A 19,311-nucleotide genomic window follows, 5' to 3' on the forward strand; every position below is an offset into this window, starting at 1 on the left:
TCAGGTACATATTCAAACTATTTTCAGGTGTGTTGACGTTGAGAGCCAGGTTAAGTGTTCTCTTGGACTGCCTAGGGCACTTCTCTCCATCACCTCCCTCTTTTCTCCCCCACTCTCTCCCTTTCCCTCTCCTCCCCCTCCCACTCTCCACCGTCCCTTTCCTCCTATACCCTCACCCTCTCAACCTCTTTTCTTCTCTCGGCTCAGGGGTTTTAGATCCACCTTTTGTCCTTCTGACAGAAAGCCCAGGATCAAACAGCACAGGTTGAGTTTGAGTGCTAGGTTCCTGAGCTTGGTGTCAAGTCTAAGTGAAATTATAGTGTTGGACAAGAACAGCATTCTCAAAGAGGAGTAGGTTGATTTTCTCCAGGTGGGAGAGGCCGGTGTGTAGTGTTGTTGCTATGGCATTGATCTGTTTAAATGGTATAGGTGAGTTGGTATAGTTACTCAAGTGTGACTGGCAACATGCTCTTGATCAGCCCTTCGACATACTGTATTTGCTCACAATGTGCTACAGGCCACCAGTCATTTATAGACCAGATATTTAATTATTATCTTTGGCACTGGAATTATTGTAGCCAATTAAAACATCTCACAAAAGGATTGATTGAACATTTGAGACAACTCTGTTGAAAATGCTCTCTCTGCTGCTTACTCGTGTTGATAGAAAGCATTACATAATTCAGAATCGGAAATGGCTGTGATCTGTGGTTGACCACTACAGCATTATTCAGCAACAAAGTTGTGTGATATGTTGCTCAACAAAAGTCATGTACTTTCAACTGAAACTTTTTTCAGTTCCATAATGACCCCCACACAATAGCACTCACAGTTGAAAATAAATTGTTTTTGTCGAACGACTCACACAACACGTGCTGCTTGCTACAGAAGTGACACACGGCTCAATTCCACAAGAGACACTCTTCCGTCTCTATTATATAAACTGGTGGCATTACATTATATAACATAAAATATTGTAAATACACACACAGAGTCAGACACTACACTACTACACACCTACAGTATGCATACCCATACTGTGGAATAGTGCCTAGAAACACACACACACACACGTCTCATAGTTTCATGTTGAAGTTGTATGATACTGCCGTGTGCTCTTGCTGCCTTCCATCCATGCACCATGGCAGATTGCTTCCTTAATGACAGTAATTGCATCGAGGAAGCCCCTGGTCGTGTTCAATTACCCATTCCCATCTGAGCATGCCAGCCAATATAACAAAGTAATGCACTCTACAGATGGCTATAGATGGCAGACATATATCATCATCTCAGCATTGGAACAAGCAGAATGGGAGGGGGACTGTAACGTTTGATTAAACCACAATTTAAATGCTGTGGGAGAGTTGTCAAAGTTATCATTATCTGCAGAGTGCATTGGAGGAACTCAAGCATTTGACAAGTCAAAGTACAATTATTTGTCTGCTTGATAAGAGTTCAATTCAGCCTGCCAAAAGAAAACTTCTTAGATTGAATGAGTAATGAGGTATTCTTCTGTAAACTGATTAGAACAGTTGTTCCCCGGCCTGGGCTAACTAAACTAAATCAGTTAATAATACCAGACTGTCATCAAAAAGTTAACTGAATCAGTACTGTCTCATTTCCCAATGCAGAGCCACATTCTGCCTACCCTAAAAATGTAATAGTATAGGTGTAATATATTTTAACCACTTTCAACCTATAGTGTCCCGATTTTAGGGGAATGTAATTGTGTAATAATTTATTTTCACAAGTTCTCCAAAATAGCAGACAAATCACGTCAAAAATCTGCATCTGCAACATGTTGTGAGCCTGTAGTGTAGAAAGGCTATTTTTGCTATGATTACAGGTGTGCCTTGAGATTTTGACTTGTCCATTGGATTTGAAAATCACTGGATTAGACAAAAGAAGCCAAATGAGAAAACAAACTCACCCCAAGGGCTTTTCCAGACGGCTGGCAGGTGAGCCCACAATTTCTCCCAATGTACAAAACACCTGTCCCAGGAAGTCCTGCCATGGAGGGGAGAAATGTGAAGAGAGGAAAAGAAGGATGGGATTGGGCGGGGGTCATAGGGCAGAGTAAGAAGGAAGGATAGGCGGTGAGTATCAAAGCACTGGCCTAAAGCCTAATTTACGCTTCACTCGACAAAACATGACATGACATACACACATCGACACTTTTTTTTGTTGAGCTAGCCTACATGTCATTTTCCGCCAAAGCATAGATCAGGCTTTATAAGCATTGTAGATTGATAAATTAGGAGTCCTAAAGCAGACACGTACGTTGAAGTCGGGTGGCTTCCAGGGTGGAGGAGAAGGAGGAAGAGATAGACCAGGCAGCAGCATTGACACAACAGAGCATATCATGGAACATAAGGCACAAGTACACAATACCAGACTGTCATCAAACAAGTGCAAGGGAAAACAGCAAAGAAGTGATAGTGTGGAAGAGCAGAAATGCAAAATGCAAAAACAATGTAGGGAACGCGGAGGACATTAGAGATAGACACGAAGAAGAGAAGAGAGAAGTAAAGACATGAGAGAAAAGCATATAGTGTAGAGAGAAAGACATACATAGGCATCAGTTCGTTTTCAGCATGAGGAAAGTTTGATTGAAATGCCAATGAGAATATGCAGTAGAGCTCGGTCGGCTTACAGTAGAAAGGCATATGAAAGGCTTATGATCACAGATACTGTGTACTGTATACGAGTAAAGTATCACATATCTCTCACACTGTATGTAATTCAATATGCACCGATATGAAAACTTTACAGGAAAAGATTGTTCTATTATGTTTTATTTTTAATTTACATTAAATTCCCAATCAAGTATAGTACATTGCACTCAATTTGACAATAAAGTTTAATGTTAAACTTGATTTATATATAATTACTATTATTATACTTTTATTTTATTTATTTTTTACTCCCTATCAGACCCACAAATCCAGCACACTGTAGGTCGGGCTCTAATATGCAACGATAAATGCATCAGTGATAAATGGGCACGATGACGAATACTCTGGCAGTATGCAAACCAAAGGCTGCAAATATATTCTTGCCGTGTGTGTGTGTGTGTGTGTGTGTGTGTTGTATGAGTAATGGCTTGTTTATCAAAGCTTTTTACTGGGAGAGATGATGCTAACATACATTTTTGTTTTCCGTTGTTTTGCTAAGGATACATTTGTCTACATTGTAATAGAATGTATTGTCCCTTCATGTCAGAACTTTGACACAAATACACATCTTCTTGATTGATTACTCACTGCCTTGACGATTAGTTATGCAGTGCATGCTGAAATACTAAACTGAAGAATACTTAACTCTTCCTGAAAAGCTTTGATAATAACATGGAAGGCCTTGCTTTTTTCACAAGACACAAATCAAACTTATGATATCCTAGGCCTACAGGAATGCAGTACTTCATCATACAAATACAAGTGGAGAAAAGGAAATGACATTTTAGGAGATAGGGCATTCACTATTAATTTCCAAATATAATATTGAAGGCAAAGCTTCTTTTTGTATTGGAAAAGATAGCAAATACTGTACAAACAGGTGGAAGATGGAGAGATGCGAATGACATTTTGGAAGGTACGGCACAATTCACTCTTTATTTCCAAATATACTTCAGCATTTTGATGCCACAAACGATTGAATTGCATAAGACCAAAAAATGGATGCCATGCATAGACGACAAGGGATCAAGTGACATGACTTCAAGGGCAGAATACAATGTCAGTCTCAACGCATGACCACAAGATAATGTTTATCACTTACATGCTTTGCCAGATCTGGACTTTTAGAGTCAATATCATACCTGAAATCACAAGATGGCATAAATCACAGAAGCAAGCCAAAGCAAACATTTTAAGGCCCAGCAAGAGTCAGGATGTCACTCCAACACTAATTACTAACTGTGATAGAAGACGAACTGTCGCTGACACAGCGACAGACCCTGTGGTGCAAACATTTTGTCCCTGTCAGTCACATGCAGGCATTGTTTCAGCCAGGAGACAAATGGATGTCTGCAAAATCTATAAGGTGACAGTTAATTAAGGGAAGGATTCTATTAATAATATCATTCCATCACAGTGCTTGGGGATCACATTGAAACAACAGTGTCATGAAGTAAAGAGATGAGAGCATCTGCCATTGAAAGTTATTGTAAAAGTACCGTAATTAAATCTCAGTGCATCCTTATTCCCCAATGATAAAAGGGAGATGATTAAATGAGTAACACTAATTGTTTAGGGGATAGTCTCCCGCTGACTCACACTTATATCATGATAGGGTATCAAAGGAATTATCGTCATCATTAAGATCCTCTCAGCCCTTGCACAACAACAGTGGACTCTATCTACTGTGTATTCGGTCTTGAAACTTGCCGTAGCACTTGCCTTTAGTGATGCACCGAATATTCGTCCGCAAAAAATATTCGGCAGAAAATGGCAAAAAATGCATTTTCGGCCTATTCGTTTTCGGCCCGAATAGGCAGAAAGTATATCACCAAATAGTGTATGCAATTAATGCATTCAAAAGAGCGCGATAAATGTTTTATGCCCGAACCATAATAGTGATTATTATTTAAGTTAAGTTTTGACATAACCATTTATTTAGCGATAAATCAGGAAGCTTTAAGGTACGGCCATGACAGCAATGGTAGGAAAGAAAATAATAATATTAATCATATTCGGATATTCGGTATTTGGTTTTCGGCCAACTGTTTCCTATATGTTTCTGCCAAGAATTTCCCTCGACGACCTTGCAGCCATATACAGTACAAAGGCTTAATTATGTAATTTAGATAGCATATTATGTAGACATACAGTAGCATTCTATAGTGTATACTTATAGTTTTCATTGTAGGCCTACAGATATTCTATTGTTAGGTTCTTTCTTATACAGTAGCTTACTTATGATCCTTGATGACTATTTATGTATTTGATGTATTGCCATTGTTCTTACTGTAAACCGCTCTGGATTAAGAACGTCTGCTAAATGCCTAAATTGTAAATTGTATCTGTAATTATGTAACCGATGTGTCCCCATTTTAACTACTTTCAACCTGGTGTCCCTGTTTTGGCATGTCATCACATTTAAGACATTTTCAAAAATCTTCAAAAATATCCAAGCTACAAGCTCACAATATGTCGTTTTGTGAGCTTGTAGATTGCATATTTTTTAATGTTTTTGAAAATGGCTAAAAGGGATATTTCACTTTCAAACATGTTTGTAACTTGTAAACTCCATTTTAACCATTCATTGAAAACACCCATCCTTAATGGTTCTGGTGACTGATTTATTTTAACGTGAAATCACAATCACATTACAAAATATCGGTCAAAACATCAGTAATGGGTGGACAGAATATGACACGAATATCTGGCATCAGTCTACACTTCTTGTTGAGTGGAGACTGGAGAGTTAAAGTCTGTCTCCAATCTCAGACACACCCTTCATGCCACCTCCTCTTGCTGATTTGACCTTTTAAAATGAAGATAGGCAGCTTTGTGCAAGTACAGTTGGGCCAGGACGAGTGCTTGCGCAACTCTCATGGGACTTTGGTTTGAGATAATTTGCTTTGCTTAGCGGCAGGGAGATTGAGTATAAAACTTTATATGAAATATTTATCATCCTTATACGACTCTCCCCTCCTGAGTCCCAAAACATGACAATCGAGATCACGGTGCCAATGAATAATTCCTCGGGAGAGATAAGCTGAGTCGGTCGGAAGATGGCAGAGGAGTGAATCAGGGGACGAGTGGGGGAAAGAGAAGGGGAGAGAGAGAGAGAGGAAGGGGGAGAGAGAGAGAGAGAGAAAGAAGAAGAGAGTATTTTTTTGCTGAATCTGTAGCAGGGGGCGCATCTGAAGCTCACACATATTTATCCTCAGAGGGACCAGATCAAACAGAATAACTTACACGTCAAAACGCAAGTTCTGCTTCTCCTCAAAGAAGTAGTCCAGGATGTACTTCCTGACAAAGTCCGGGTTTAGTGTGTTGTCTATCACCTCTGTTCTCCCAAACTAGATCAGGAGGGAGAGAGAGAGAGAGAGAGAGAGAGAGAGAGAGAGAGAGAGAGAGAGAGAGAGGGGTGTAAATGAGGAGAGATGCACACATGAGGAGAGAGCTGTGTTATGCCTGATTTATATTATTATTTAGAAAAAACTAATTGCCAATCTCCAACAAACCAATGATAACCAATAGTATTACGTTGACGCTTTCCAAAGTGCTGAACATTTCTTCATTAGAAAGCTTTCTCAAAGATTGCCCTACAAGGGAAAATACAAACTTCAATAATATACTTAAATGTAATATCCTCCTGATTGTAATGAAACACTATAGGCTACTGTAATTCTTGCCTTTTCAAAAGTACTGTAGTTGAGTACATACAAAACAAATCAAGTGAAATTACAGTACTGATTTTAGAATGTACATTAAGAAAGCTGCCCAATTACAGCACCAAGAATACCCGTAATTAGTTACTGTACGTTCCACCCCTGCATAGGATTTGCATTCAATTTGATGTTTTTAATCAACTTCCCTCTCCATTCAGTAGAGTTTCAAAGATTTGATTAACAGAAGTCAATAACCACACCTGGTATCGTCTTCCTCCCACACCTCTCTGTATTGCACTGGTGATGGGTAAGCCGGTATTGATTCCAATTAAACCGAGTTAATTCATGTGGCCACTTGTGTCAGGGACACAACTCTGGATAAGGTGAGGTACTGCACAGTAGTGTGGTTAAGTAATAGTAGCAATACCTCAAGGTAGAAATACAATGTTACACATAATGGCTGGGTTTCCCAAACGCATATGGTGTAAGACTTGTAGTGCTGAACATGCTCAGATGCCCTCTAGGCCGCACACAGAAGCCTGTGAAAGACATTTCGTGCATAGATGTGCCACGCAATGGTAGGCCTCAGGCCTGAGGCCTGGTATGGTAGGCCTCAGGCCTACCATTCTGAAATGTAATTTAATAATATTTGGACTGCTGGACAGCTGACAGTAGGCTCTCTTTACTCTTAAAAAGAAATATATTTATATATATATATATATATATATATATATATATATATAATTTTAGGCCCCCATTGCATGGCACATCTATGCACGAAATGTCTATGTTCACAGGCTTCTGTGTGCGGCCTAGAGGGCATCTGAGCATGTGCAGCACTACAAGTCTTACACCCATTTACAATTTACAATTTAGGCATTTAGCAGACGCTCTTAATCCAGAGCGACTTACATTTAAGCAAGAACAAAAGCATGGGAATACATCACATAAAAGCATTTATCATGAAACATGCGTAAGCTAAGAAAGTAACAGTGGAATATCTATATAATGAAACTATACATACACTATACATATAAACTATACATATTTACTACTATGCTATACATATGTACTATGGCGTGCTATGACTACATACAATACAATTATAGTGCTGTCCACATAACATGCTATAAGTCTGTGTCAAATGCTATCTAAGCCAACAGAAATGCTATCATGCGTTTGGGAAACCCAAAGGTCAATAACTGTCCTATATTCAACATTTTACTACTCAAATATAAAAGGGCAAAAGTACTTTTGGTAATTAAAGTATCAAAAGTAAAAGTAATCATTGTGCAGAATTATTATTATTATTGTTTTTTTGTTTCGTTTAAAAGATGTGTCAATGGAACACGTAAGCAGATCTGCTATTTTCAAATGTATATTTTGTAATAAAATAAAATGTCCATTGTGGTCCTTTCATAATTATGTACAGTATGTGCAGATTATGTTTTGTTTCATGACGTGATGTACTGTACTGTACTGTAAGTACTGTACTGTTCATACATACATACTGTACGGTACATATACATGCAAAGCAGAGCCCCCCACCTCTCTCTCTCACACACTCATACACACACACACACACACACACACACACACACACACACACACACACACACACACACACACACACACACACACACACACACACACACACACACACACACACACACTAATTGTACTCAAAATGAATTATTCATGGTCAGAACGCTGACTTTCAGCTGCATAAATAAAAGATCACCCAGCAGATTTATCTTTTTTTTACCATTAACCGTGAATTAATAATATTTGGCTTTTGGCCTTGATGAGCAAAGGAAAAAGTCGGAATAGAGTGGCATCAAATCACAGCCATAACTCACATGTGTGATTATAATAGCAATGATTGAAACTCACAATAGCCCTCGACAGGAGAGCAATACCCCCCTTTGAGCAGATGGAGATAGCTAAATGAATAGTCACTCAACTGAAAGAGAATGTGAATAATCAGAGTATGATGGCCTGTAGAGCAGCTGCACTCTGTACGGTAACAGGTACGATAGCCTCAAAAGAAAGTTCGAACGGTCGCTATAGGGCCGAGAGGTTCAGTCCCTGCATCTCAGAGGTTCGGTCCCGTTGCCCCCGCAAACAATTCAAGTTCAATCTTGCGGACGTGGACGGTATTTAAACAGGCTACTTGTGGTCGGGAACGGGACCTCCCACACTGTGCTTTAGCTTATTTTTTTAAGATATGAATATTATGTTTACGTTCAATCAAAGGAGAACATAATTTCCCCTACTGGGTAGTCTACAGCCGTGACTGGGTCTCTTTCTCTCTCTCTCTCTCTCTCTCTCTCTCTCTTTCTCTCTCGTGTTTCACGTGTGCAGCTCGTCGCAACACAAACTATTTCTCTCTGTGTGCAATTCCTTTAAAATAAAAAGCCTTGGCGAGTATTACGACCATAGGGGTCTCTAGGTGTAACATATAAAGTGGTCTTCTTCCTTCCCGGTCCCCAAACAGCCAGGCCACACAGGTTTTTAATCCCAATAATTTACGATAAAAGTCAAGAGAGTGCACAGTAACTCAGGATGAAATAATAAAAGCCTGATTACAAAAACAAACCTTTTCTTATCTAACAAAAAGAAAAAAACTCTGTCAACTGTACTGTCGACCGCTATGAACTTTCAAATCTCAGCCTCTCTGTAAAACATTGAATTTAAATATTAAAACAACAAATAAACGTTTAAAGAAATGCGACATTATACAAGATACCTAATAACATTCTCTGGTTATAACTGGCTGTCAATGGTGACGTAATTACGATATTTTTCAGATTGGTTGGGTAACAGGTAAGGTATGTACAGTATGTATGCATGTATGTAAGTTGAAAGTAGTACTATACTGTGGTCGACTGGCTTTTTTATGTACGTATGCTTGGATCAGCCTCCCCGTGCTGCTACCTTGTCGTGGTGGGGAGGCTTGCGTACCTCCGTGACTCTGAAGGCTATACCGGAGGGGGCTCATACCCTCAGCAGGTTTAACCATGCCGGGCAGGTTTTAGAGTAGAGGTCAGACAAAAAGCAGCACCCGGTCCTCCAGGTTTGGGGGTTGGGCGTGGGGCCAACAACCCCACCCCGTAAAACACTTTCCGTTACAGAAACGACGACAAGGATACAGAAAGAGAATTCGGCACTGGGAGAGAGAAGTTCTTCAGCTCGAGGACGTATGACGTTTGGTGGTGAAAGCCAGGACCCCCTGGAAGCCGCAGGACCGACCACCCTTCTCTCAACCAGGAAAAGCATTGCCATTGGAACAATGTACCAAGCAGGGAAAACCTTCCAAATAGCGCAAGAGATGAGAAACTACGACCTCGTACTACTGGGAATCAGCGAGGCAAGATGGACGCAATCTGGACAAAAAAGATTGATGAGTGGAGAGCTGCTGCTTTATTCAGGCCATGAAGATGAAGGTGCCCCACACACACAAGGGGTAGCTCTCATGCTATCAAGACCTGCACAGAGAGCATTGATAGAATGGGAGGCCCATGGACCAAGGATTATCACAGCATCATTCAGAACAACAAAAGAGAAAATAAAGATGAACATTATCCAATGCTATGCACCAACAAACGACAGTGAAGAAGAAGAAAAAGAAGAGTTCTATGACAGACTTCAGAACATCCTGGACAAATACCCAGAGAAGGATACCACCATCCTCATCGGAGACTTCAACACAAAGGTAGGAGAAGTAAACACGGGATACGAAGAGGTGATGGGAACACACGGACTCGGAGAGATGAGTGACAACGGAGAGAAGTTCATAGACATCTGTGCACTGAACAAGCTGGTGATAGGAGGCAGCATCTTCCCCCATAAGAAGATACATAAAGCAACATGGGTATCACCAGACCATACTACAGAGAACCAAATTGACCACATCTGCATAAGTAAGAAATTCAGAAGATCACTACAAGACGTAAGAGTTAAAAGAGGAGCAGATGTAGCATCAGACCACCACTTGCTAACTGCTAGACTGAAGCTCAAGCTAAAGAAAAACAAGACAGAGACAACAACTAACAGACAGAAATACAACGTGAGCCTACTGAGAGGGGCAGAAAAACAAGATGAATTCAAACTGAAACTCTCCAATAAATTTGAAGTTCTACAGGACCTACTTGAAGGCGAGACCAGCATTGAGAGGCAGTGGCAACAAATTAAAGACACACTAACTTCGACATGCCAAGAAGTGGTTGGCTACAGGAAATTCCACCAAAAGGAGTGGATAACTACAGAAACACAACAGAAGATACAAGAAAGGAAAGAAAAGAAAGCAGTAGTGACAAAGAGCCGCACAAGAGCATCAAAAGCAAAGGCGCAAGCAGAATATACTGATGTCAACAGAACAGTAAAGAGGAGCATTAGAGCAGACAAGTTGAAATACATCAACAACCTAGCAGAAGAAGCAGAGGACGCAGCAAGGCATGGAAACATGAAGCAGCTGTATGACACCACCAGAAAGTTGTCAGGTAGATATAGCAGGCCACAAAGACCGGTCAGGGATAGAGAGGGAAACATCATTAATACAAAGGACGGCCAACTAAATAGATGGGCCGAATACTTTGAAGAACTGCTCAATAGACCCCCACCAACAAACCCCCCAGAGATACAACCAGCACAGACCGACCTCCCCATCAGCTGTGATATACCAAGCAGAGAGGAGATCAGGAAAGCAGTACAACAGCTGAAGAACGGAAAAGCAACAGGGCCAGATAACATCCCGGCAGAAGCCTTAAAGACAGATGTCGATACCACTGTGAGGCTGCTTTATCCACTCTTCAAAAAGATCTGGGAAGAGGAACAGATACCAGCAGACTGGAAAGAGGGCCTTATCAACAAGCTCCCAAAGAAAGGAGACCTCTGTAACTGTAACAACTATAGAGGGATCACCCTACTCTCAGTGCCAGGGAAAGTGCTAAATAGAGTAATCCTAGACAGAATGAAGGATGCAGTTGACCACCAACTTAGAGACCAGCAAGCAGGATTCCGAAAGAACAGGTCATGTATAGATCAGATTGCCACGCTCCGCATTATTATAGAGCAGTCACTAGAGTGGAATTCACCACTCTACGTCAACTTCGTAGATTACGAAAAAGCTTTCGATAGTGTACATAGGGAGACCACCTGGAAGCTACTAAGACACCACGGAGTGCCCACTAAGCTAGTCAACATAATCAAAAACAGCTATTCTGGAATGACTTGTAGAGTGATACACGATGGGGAGCTCACAAACCTGTTTGAGATCAAGACTGGGGTCAGACAGGGTTGTCTACTATCCCCATTCCTGTTTCTACTTGCCATTGACTGGACAATGAGAAAAACAACAGAAGAAAGAAAGAACGGAATTCAGTGGACGTTATGGACACAGCTAGACGACTTGGACTTTGCCGACGACCTGGCACTACTCTCACACAGACACCACCAAATGCAAGAAAAAACCAAAATACTGGCAGAGACTTCCTCACAATTAGGACTCTCCATCCACAAGGGAAAAACACAACTCATTAAGATAAATAACACCAGCACAGAGCCAATCCTTCTAGGGGACAACGCGTTGGAAGAAGTAGAGTCCTTCACCTACTTGGGGAGTATCATCAGCAACCAGGGTGGTACTGATGCAGATGTGAAAGCCAGGATAGGCAAGGCAAGAACAGCATTCCTACTTCTCAAAAACATCTGGAGCTCTAGAGAGATACAACAACAAACAAAAATAAGAATATTTAACTCTAATGTAAAATCAGTCCTGCTTTATGGGGCAGAGACATGGAGAACAACAAAGACCACAACAAATAAAGTGCAAACCTTCATCAATAAATGTCTCAGAAGAATCCTGAAAATACACTGGCCAGACAAGATCAGCAATATAGACCTATGGACGAAGACCAAACAACTCCCAGCAGCAGATGAAATCGGACGAAGAAGATGGAGATGGATCGGGCACACACTACGTAAGCCAGTGTCAAACACGACCAGACAGGCTCTGACATGGAACCCCCAGGGGAAGAGAAACAGAGGTCGGCCCAAAAACACCTGGCGGAGGGATCTCCAGGCAGACACCAAGAGGCTGGGAGGCACCTGGTCGCAGATAGAAAAGAACGCCAGTGACCGAGAACTCTGGAGGTCCCTTGTCGACGGCCTATACCCTGGAAAGGGTGTCAGGCGTAAGTAAGTAATGCTTGGATCAACGTCCAGTATATATACCTCCCAAGCTCACGTGCATAGGGCATATGTCCCAACACGACCACAATACTATACAATAGCTCTGCTTGCTGCTATGGACTTTCAAATCTCAGCCTCTCTGTAAAACATTGGAATTAAATACTAAAGTCAGGTTATAACTGGCCGTCAATGGTGACATAAGTACTATATGTTTCAATATTGGTTAGCTAACACGTAACGTATATATATGTATGTTGTAAGTTGAAAAGTACTATACTGTGGTCGGCTGGATTTTTTTGCGTATGCTCGGAGGTATACGGTATATACTGATTTTGAGTGACGTAATGAAGATATGTATCAATGCCGGGGTATAACTGGCTTTCGATGGTGACGTAATAAAGATAGGTTTCAGATTACATACATGTATACATATACAGACATTACCTTTAATTCACCCGACACTGAAACATATCCTAATTACGTCACCATCGACAGCCAGTTATAACCCGACATTGAAACATAATTACGTCACCATCAACATCGGTATATATACCTCCGAGCATACGCATAAAACAACCAGCACGACCACAATACTTGCACGCTCTGCTTGCGCAAGTAAAGAGGTCACCCACCTCTACACACACATAAAACCCATAGCAAATCTAAAAGCAGGACTGAATGCTGGTGTTTGGAGGCTGGCTAGGAAGAAGACATCAGAATGCGGGTTTCATCCAGCTTTATAGTTGAGGCCACCATCACCATTGAGACAATCACCAGCCTGGTTCCTCCTAGAAGTTAGCCACTCACATTCATACACCACTCAGTCTACTCACACAAGCTGGTAACCATGCATTCACTCAATCACCCCACGCATGCACACACACACACACACACACACACACACACACACACACACACACACACACACACCCTAAACACGTAATGACCCTATAGGGTCAAAAGCGAGCAAAGCCTGATCTTGTGTCAGATTGAGGGTTTTGTCGAAGAGCGATTTTTTTTTCCCATGACAGCATAATCAGACAAAATGTCTTGCAGTGTGTAGTAGCCCTTACACCCCTTCAAACATGAAAGTGTGTCTGAGCTAATAAAAGTTGATCACCCCCCCCCCCCTCCCTCTCTCTCTCAGTATAAGCACATTTGGGCGTCAAGGCGCGGCGAAACTCAGCTAGTGGCAGGCTTCTCTTCCTGGTTTTTAGACGGTGGAAGCCACGCGTATGCTTCATTTACCATCCACCAGCTGTCTAAAAACCAGGAAGAGGCTTTTGGCATCTTCGTGACGCTACAGTGTGGGTGCAGTGTCTCTCTCTCTCTCTGTTCAGCTGATGTGTTCAGATCTTCTTCAGGGTCACGGACAAAAGTTGTGGCAGGGGGCCAGTAGCAGTTACTTTAATAATAATAATAAAACTTTATTTGTATAGCACCTTTCATGACATGAAGTGCTTTACAGAGCAATGGAGAAAAAAAAGAAAAGCAAGGCATAAACATTAAAAAAGTGAGGACATGAATAACAAAAAATAAAATATCAAATAAAAGCAAGGGTGTAGAAGTGGGTCTTGAGCTGTGCTTTGAAAATGTCTACAGAGGCTGCCTATCGAAGGTACAGTGGGAGTTTGTTCCATGCCGTCGGCCCGTAGAAGCAAAAAGCTGCTTCCCCGTATTTTTTAGTTGCCATTTTATTAGGCAAAGCGAGCAGGCCAGCAGTGGAAGACCTTAGGGGGCGGTTTGGGACATATTTAGGCAGGCAGTCATGTAGGTAGGAAGGTGCGAGACCATTGAGAGCTTTATACACAAATAAAATAATTTTAAAATCAATCCTAAAAACAACCGGAAGCCAGTGCAGTGAAGCCAAAACTGGAGTAATATGTTCTCTCATCGTAGTTCTAGTTAAAACTCTGGTTGCTGCATTTTGGACAAGTTGTAATCTGTCAGTTGTTTTCTTAGGCAGTCCAGAAAAAAGTGCATTGCAGTAATCAAGCCGAGAAAAAACAAAGGCGCGGATTAGCGTTTTTGCATCGTCCAAAGACAAATAGGCTCCGATTCGTGCAATATTTCTAAGGTGAAAACAGGCAATCTTGGTAACATGATTAATGTGTGAATTAAAATTCAATTCAGAATCAATAATGACCCCCAGGTTCTTTACTGTACTCTTACTTTCTACAGTCAGGTTGCCAAGGCTGCTTATTATTGATTCTTTCTGCTCACTAGAACCGATTATGAGAACTTCTGTCTTATCCTCATTTAGCTTGAGAAAGTTCTCACTCATCCAGCATTTGATGCTAGACAGACAGGTCAACAGCGGGTCTAAAGCACAGGGATCATCTGGAGCTACAGAAAGATATAGTTGGGTATCTTATCCAGGTCTCAGAAAAAGACGAGGAATCAACACAGCAGCAAAGAACTGCTACACATTTTGAAATAGCATACCTCCCTACCCACGTGTTACTCTGACCTTCTATCTGTGCACAGCAGGGCATCAAAGCGCTCGTATTAGCTATCAACCTCAGAGAAACAACACTAGGTCAAACCCATACAGAATGGCTGGAACGTGTGTGCAAAAATGTGTGAAACTGTGGGGAATTTGTTAGAAGCGTAGTCAGTACTATAAATGTGCGAACTGAAACTTTTTGAAAATATTTTTTTCTTTCACAGCTGTCAAAAGTTGTGTTGTAATTAATGGCAGTTGAGAAATTGTTCTGTAATTGTTACAAATGGTTGGGTCCAAAAGAGGCTGTACATAAACAATCTTAAAATAATTAATATCTTTAACTAGAATAAATCATAACCCAGAATGTCAGAGTACTGCTTTTGAATATACCTGTCAAGTACTGGGAGTGAATATAGGCCCCAGAACTAAAGATTATTCTTGTGACAAAAGTGTGCCTGACATTGTTTTCTTACTCTATTTGGGAACGATGCAAGTTGGGAACACATACCCCACCCTAGTATGCAATACCCGGTATATCCGTTGTCATAGCACCCGTTTTAATTGTTTGTCTGTCTGTCCAGAAGGAGCGAGTGCAGTCTCCGGCAGCGGCAATCAGACACGGCGCTGCCGGGGGAGGGGCGACACCTGTCGGGGAAGGTGGGGGAATTATATGACACTCCACTGCCACGCTGTTCCGCAGCAGTGCAGGTCCGAAAGTGAAAGTCTTTGTGCAGTGGTATGGAATCTGAAGTCGGTGGGGCGAACGGTTCTCGAGTTACGTGGATTACAGACATACACTCACAAGAGAGTGGTGCATTTATTGTAAGATGGTGTATGCACATTGATTATTTTGACCATTACTGTATATAAAGTAATCAACAAACTATATTTGCCAACTTGTCAAATATTACCTACTGAAAAGGAGGCAAACTGTTTAAATAGAGGCAATATTTATCTGTGGACCGAATCAAAGAAATGTTCATGCTGCAAAGTGGCTACAATTCCAAGTGCTTGGTCAAGTTTGAACTGGTTGGTCCCCGCAGTTCAAATTAAGATTTATTTGGGGGGTCGTGACCTGAAAAGTTTGAGAACCACTGACGAAACAGTACAGTATATCTGACAGGAGTGTGAACGACTAGCATTTGAGGCTTCCCACTGGAGAGTAATTGAATTACAGGCCTGTGTGGCACAGTGAAAGGAGCTCTGACTGACCGTATCCCCTCCTGGGAGGACAAAAACACATTACATGACAGAGGGGACCAGTGACATGCTTAGTTTTATCATTTCAGTGCAGCTTGACGCAGCCTCTTACAAAGTCCATCTGCCCCATTCCCAATTCACAGCTGCATACTGGATCTCCGTTAGGGAGAAAGAGATGTTAAGACTGCCTGACAGCTTGGAAGTCAGGTTATGCAATATTATGTGGCAGGTACAGGAGGCGTCTGAGCTTTGTGCTTGCTCTATGCAATGTATATGACCCTATGTGCCCTGCCACAGCTGTTTACACATGTGGCACGTTGTGTTAATGACAATTAAAATTAATTAAATTGAACTTAATTGAACACAAATTCCAGGTCTTTGTATGAGTCTTGTTGTAATCATTACTACTTATTGCCCATTAGACGCTAGTTATCCAGCTGTATGTTAGTTTTGTTAATTGTTCACATAATATGCTATAATAGATATGTGTATGATGTTTGTCCACAGATGCTATAGTAAGCTATTTATATAGTATGTGATTTAAAGAGATAGATTTCCTTTCTTCCGGCTATTCTAGTTACTAGCTATATAGTACTTTGTTTTCTTGGCACTCTATTTACATGGCCCCTTCACAAGTTATTGGTTGATTATTGGTTGCCTCACCACATACTGTTGTCACAATGTCACACCAACTTCAATTTAAATAATTATAGCACTACACTGATTTCGTGCGTGAAAGTTCAAGCAAACCTTTTCAGTTCACTGAAGTATAATCTATCTATAAATGCACCATAAGTCTCTGTCTGTATGTAATCCACGTAACCCGGGAACCGTTCACTCCACCGACGTCAAATTCACACACGTTCCACATCATCGCAGTGCCCGGTGTCGAGTCGGGCGGACCCACGGTTGTTCAGAACCACCCCAAAAAGGCCTCTGTCCGGGCTCTGGACAGGGTCCATACTGTATATGGAGCTGGCCTGTTCTGACATCATTCTGATGTCTGCGCATAGACTCCATATTTGGGCATGCCTGACAAAGAACTCCATATATGGGCATAAAAGGGACACAGACATAATATCTGGGTGGGGCATCCATTTCCAACTTGCATCGTTCCTAGTAAGCCAGTGCCCAACGGGCACCGCTGTAGAGGCTCCAACGCATAATATCTGGGTGGGGCATGCATTTCCAACTTGCATCGTTCCAAGTAGGCCAGTGCCCAATGGGCACCGCTGTAGAGGCCCCCACGGGGGCTAGAGCGTTTGAGTTTTAACCATGTAGTTACTTCCCTTGCAGTCTCATGCAAGTTCAAATTGTCTTGTCTCACTATGTTCTTCCATTTTCGTCAATGCATAGTGGCATAACTATAAGTTCCGTTTTTGTATAGCATCCTGTTAATTTTCTCTCTGTCCAACACCACCCCTCCCCAATCCAACAAGCCCCACCACAACTTCATCCTGTGACGCTACACTCATGTTAAAACTCAAGTGCTCTGTGAGAGCTCGCTGCACTCGGCAGGATTCTGACACTGAGGCTGATATTTATTGATATGTGTATCTGTCATCCTAATGACCAATCAGTCACAGCGTTCTTGGTCAGCAGAGAGCACATGAATATTCACACGGTCAATCAATAGAGAGTGATTGGCAGTCACAGAGTTTACCTTGAGAGTGAAAGGCGTGTGTGTGTGTGGGGGGGGGGGTAATAACTGGGACTGTTGCTATGGAAAGGAGAACGACAGGTTGATGGAGTTGAAATGACGAAGTAACTGCCGTGATTTCTCACCTCTCTCCACTGTTTGGACTCCACTCCCTGGGTGTACAGTACAACCACTAAGGAACGAGAGAGAGGTTGAGAGAGAGAGAGAGAGAGAGAGTCACACGTAGAGATAAAAAGAGGGTGGCATACATGTATACAAAACATCAAGCAGACAACTTTACCTAATGTCATTTGATTTGGGGGGGTTTTCCAGCCCCCATTCATCATCAATTCGAAACGACACGCTGACAGGACACTATTGTGACGCTGCACCATATCAAATCTAGGTGTGATATCCACAGGAATCTCCATAGGAGGAAAAAACCAAGATCAACGGCTGCAGGAGCCACATCAATAATTGAGCAATCCCACATTGAACAGTGGGATCCTCCCAGCTGCTATTTGATTTTTGTTACTTCAAACGGTGCTGTGGTGAGCCTGAGCAATGTGACCTGTCACATAGCCAGAGGTTCATCACATCTTCTGTGGAATACAAAGTATGGCTGGTGTGATATTTCCTCCACTGCTTATTTACACAAAAGGTTTGCACCTCAGCCCTATTATGTCAAATGCCTCCTCCATTTTCTATCCCACTGGGAGCATCATAACAAATGCCTTCACGGCCACCTATGAGAGACTTAGGGACGCCTCCACCGTGTCTCACCAAAAGACGCCCATTTGTATTCAGAAATGGGTGGTTTAAAACCCTCCATGCATTAAGGTACTTTCTGTAGCACTCTCAGAGGAGCGGCTGTCACATTACTGTGCAAATGATATGGAGTTATTAAAGCAGCACTTTGAAATAGCAGACTAAACTGAATCATATATAGTTAAGCTCAGCAAAAGTGAAAGTAAAGAAAGGGAAGAGAATAATAGAGAAGAGCTGTTATTCCAAGTAAAACTAACATGGCAGAGAGGTGAGCACTTAAAGGTATATTCAGTGATTTCACTCAAAAAACCTTAGGTTTCGTTTTTGGCTGGGACCTAAGCCTTTCATCCAATCAGGATAGAGAGCCAAAAACGAAACCTACGTTTTTTTGACCCCCAGGGGTTAACTGGGTACAGGGAGGAACTACTTATATGGTCAGCACACTCTATAGTAGAGAATATTATCACAACAAAACAAAAAAATAAGTGATATTTGAATTTAGTGAAATCACTGAATATACCTTTAAATTCAGCATACACCACTTTCCTTTTGCATGGTAAAAGGTTAGAAGAATGTCACAGCACTTACGTGGGTCTGATTTCGAGAATGTGTCTCTGTCCAAAAGATTCCTGTAAAACAGACAGAAACGAAAATACATTAAAAGTGCAATATAATCATATAATGCCTCGACAATTAGGCTACATTACACAATAAGGTGACTCCACAGTC

The 19,311-nt window shown here is 41.6% G+C and overlaps 1 protein-coding gene across 1 annotated transcript in view; it reads right to left on the bottom strand.

Annotated features, from left to right (window-relative positions):
* The window catches only part of cpne5a (copine Va), an 87,420-nt gene that overhangs the window by 52,838 nt on the left and 15,271 nt on the right, over positions 1–19,311 (bottom strand). The window contains exons 2-6 of the mRNA XM_083770133.1: positions 19,171–19,211; positions 17,961–18,007; positions 5,922–6,025; positions 3,778–3,817; positions 1,931–2,007 (exon numbers count right to left, since the gene is read on the bottom strand). Of these exons, the coding sequence (XP_083626259.1) occupies positions 1,931–2,007; positions 3,778–3,817; positions 5,922–6,025; positions 17,961–18,007; positions 19,171–19,211 (309 nt within the window). The remainder of the gene's footprint in view (positions 1–1,930; positions 2,008–3,777; positions 3,818–5,921; positions 6,026–17,960; positions 18,008–19,170; positions 19,212–19,311) is intronic.

This window comes from Protomyctophum parallelum (assembly GCF_964188405.1).
Source record: "Protomyctophum parallelum genome assembly, chromosome: 7".
Classification (NCBI taxonomy): domain Eukaryota; kingdom Metazoa; phylum Chordata; class Actinopteri; order Myctophiformes; family Myctophidae; genus Protomyctophum; species Protomyctophum parallelum.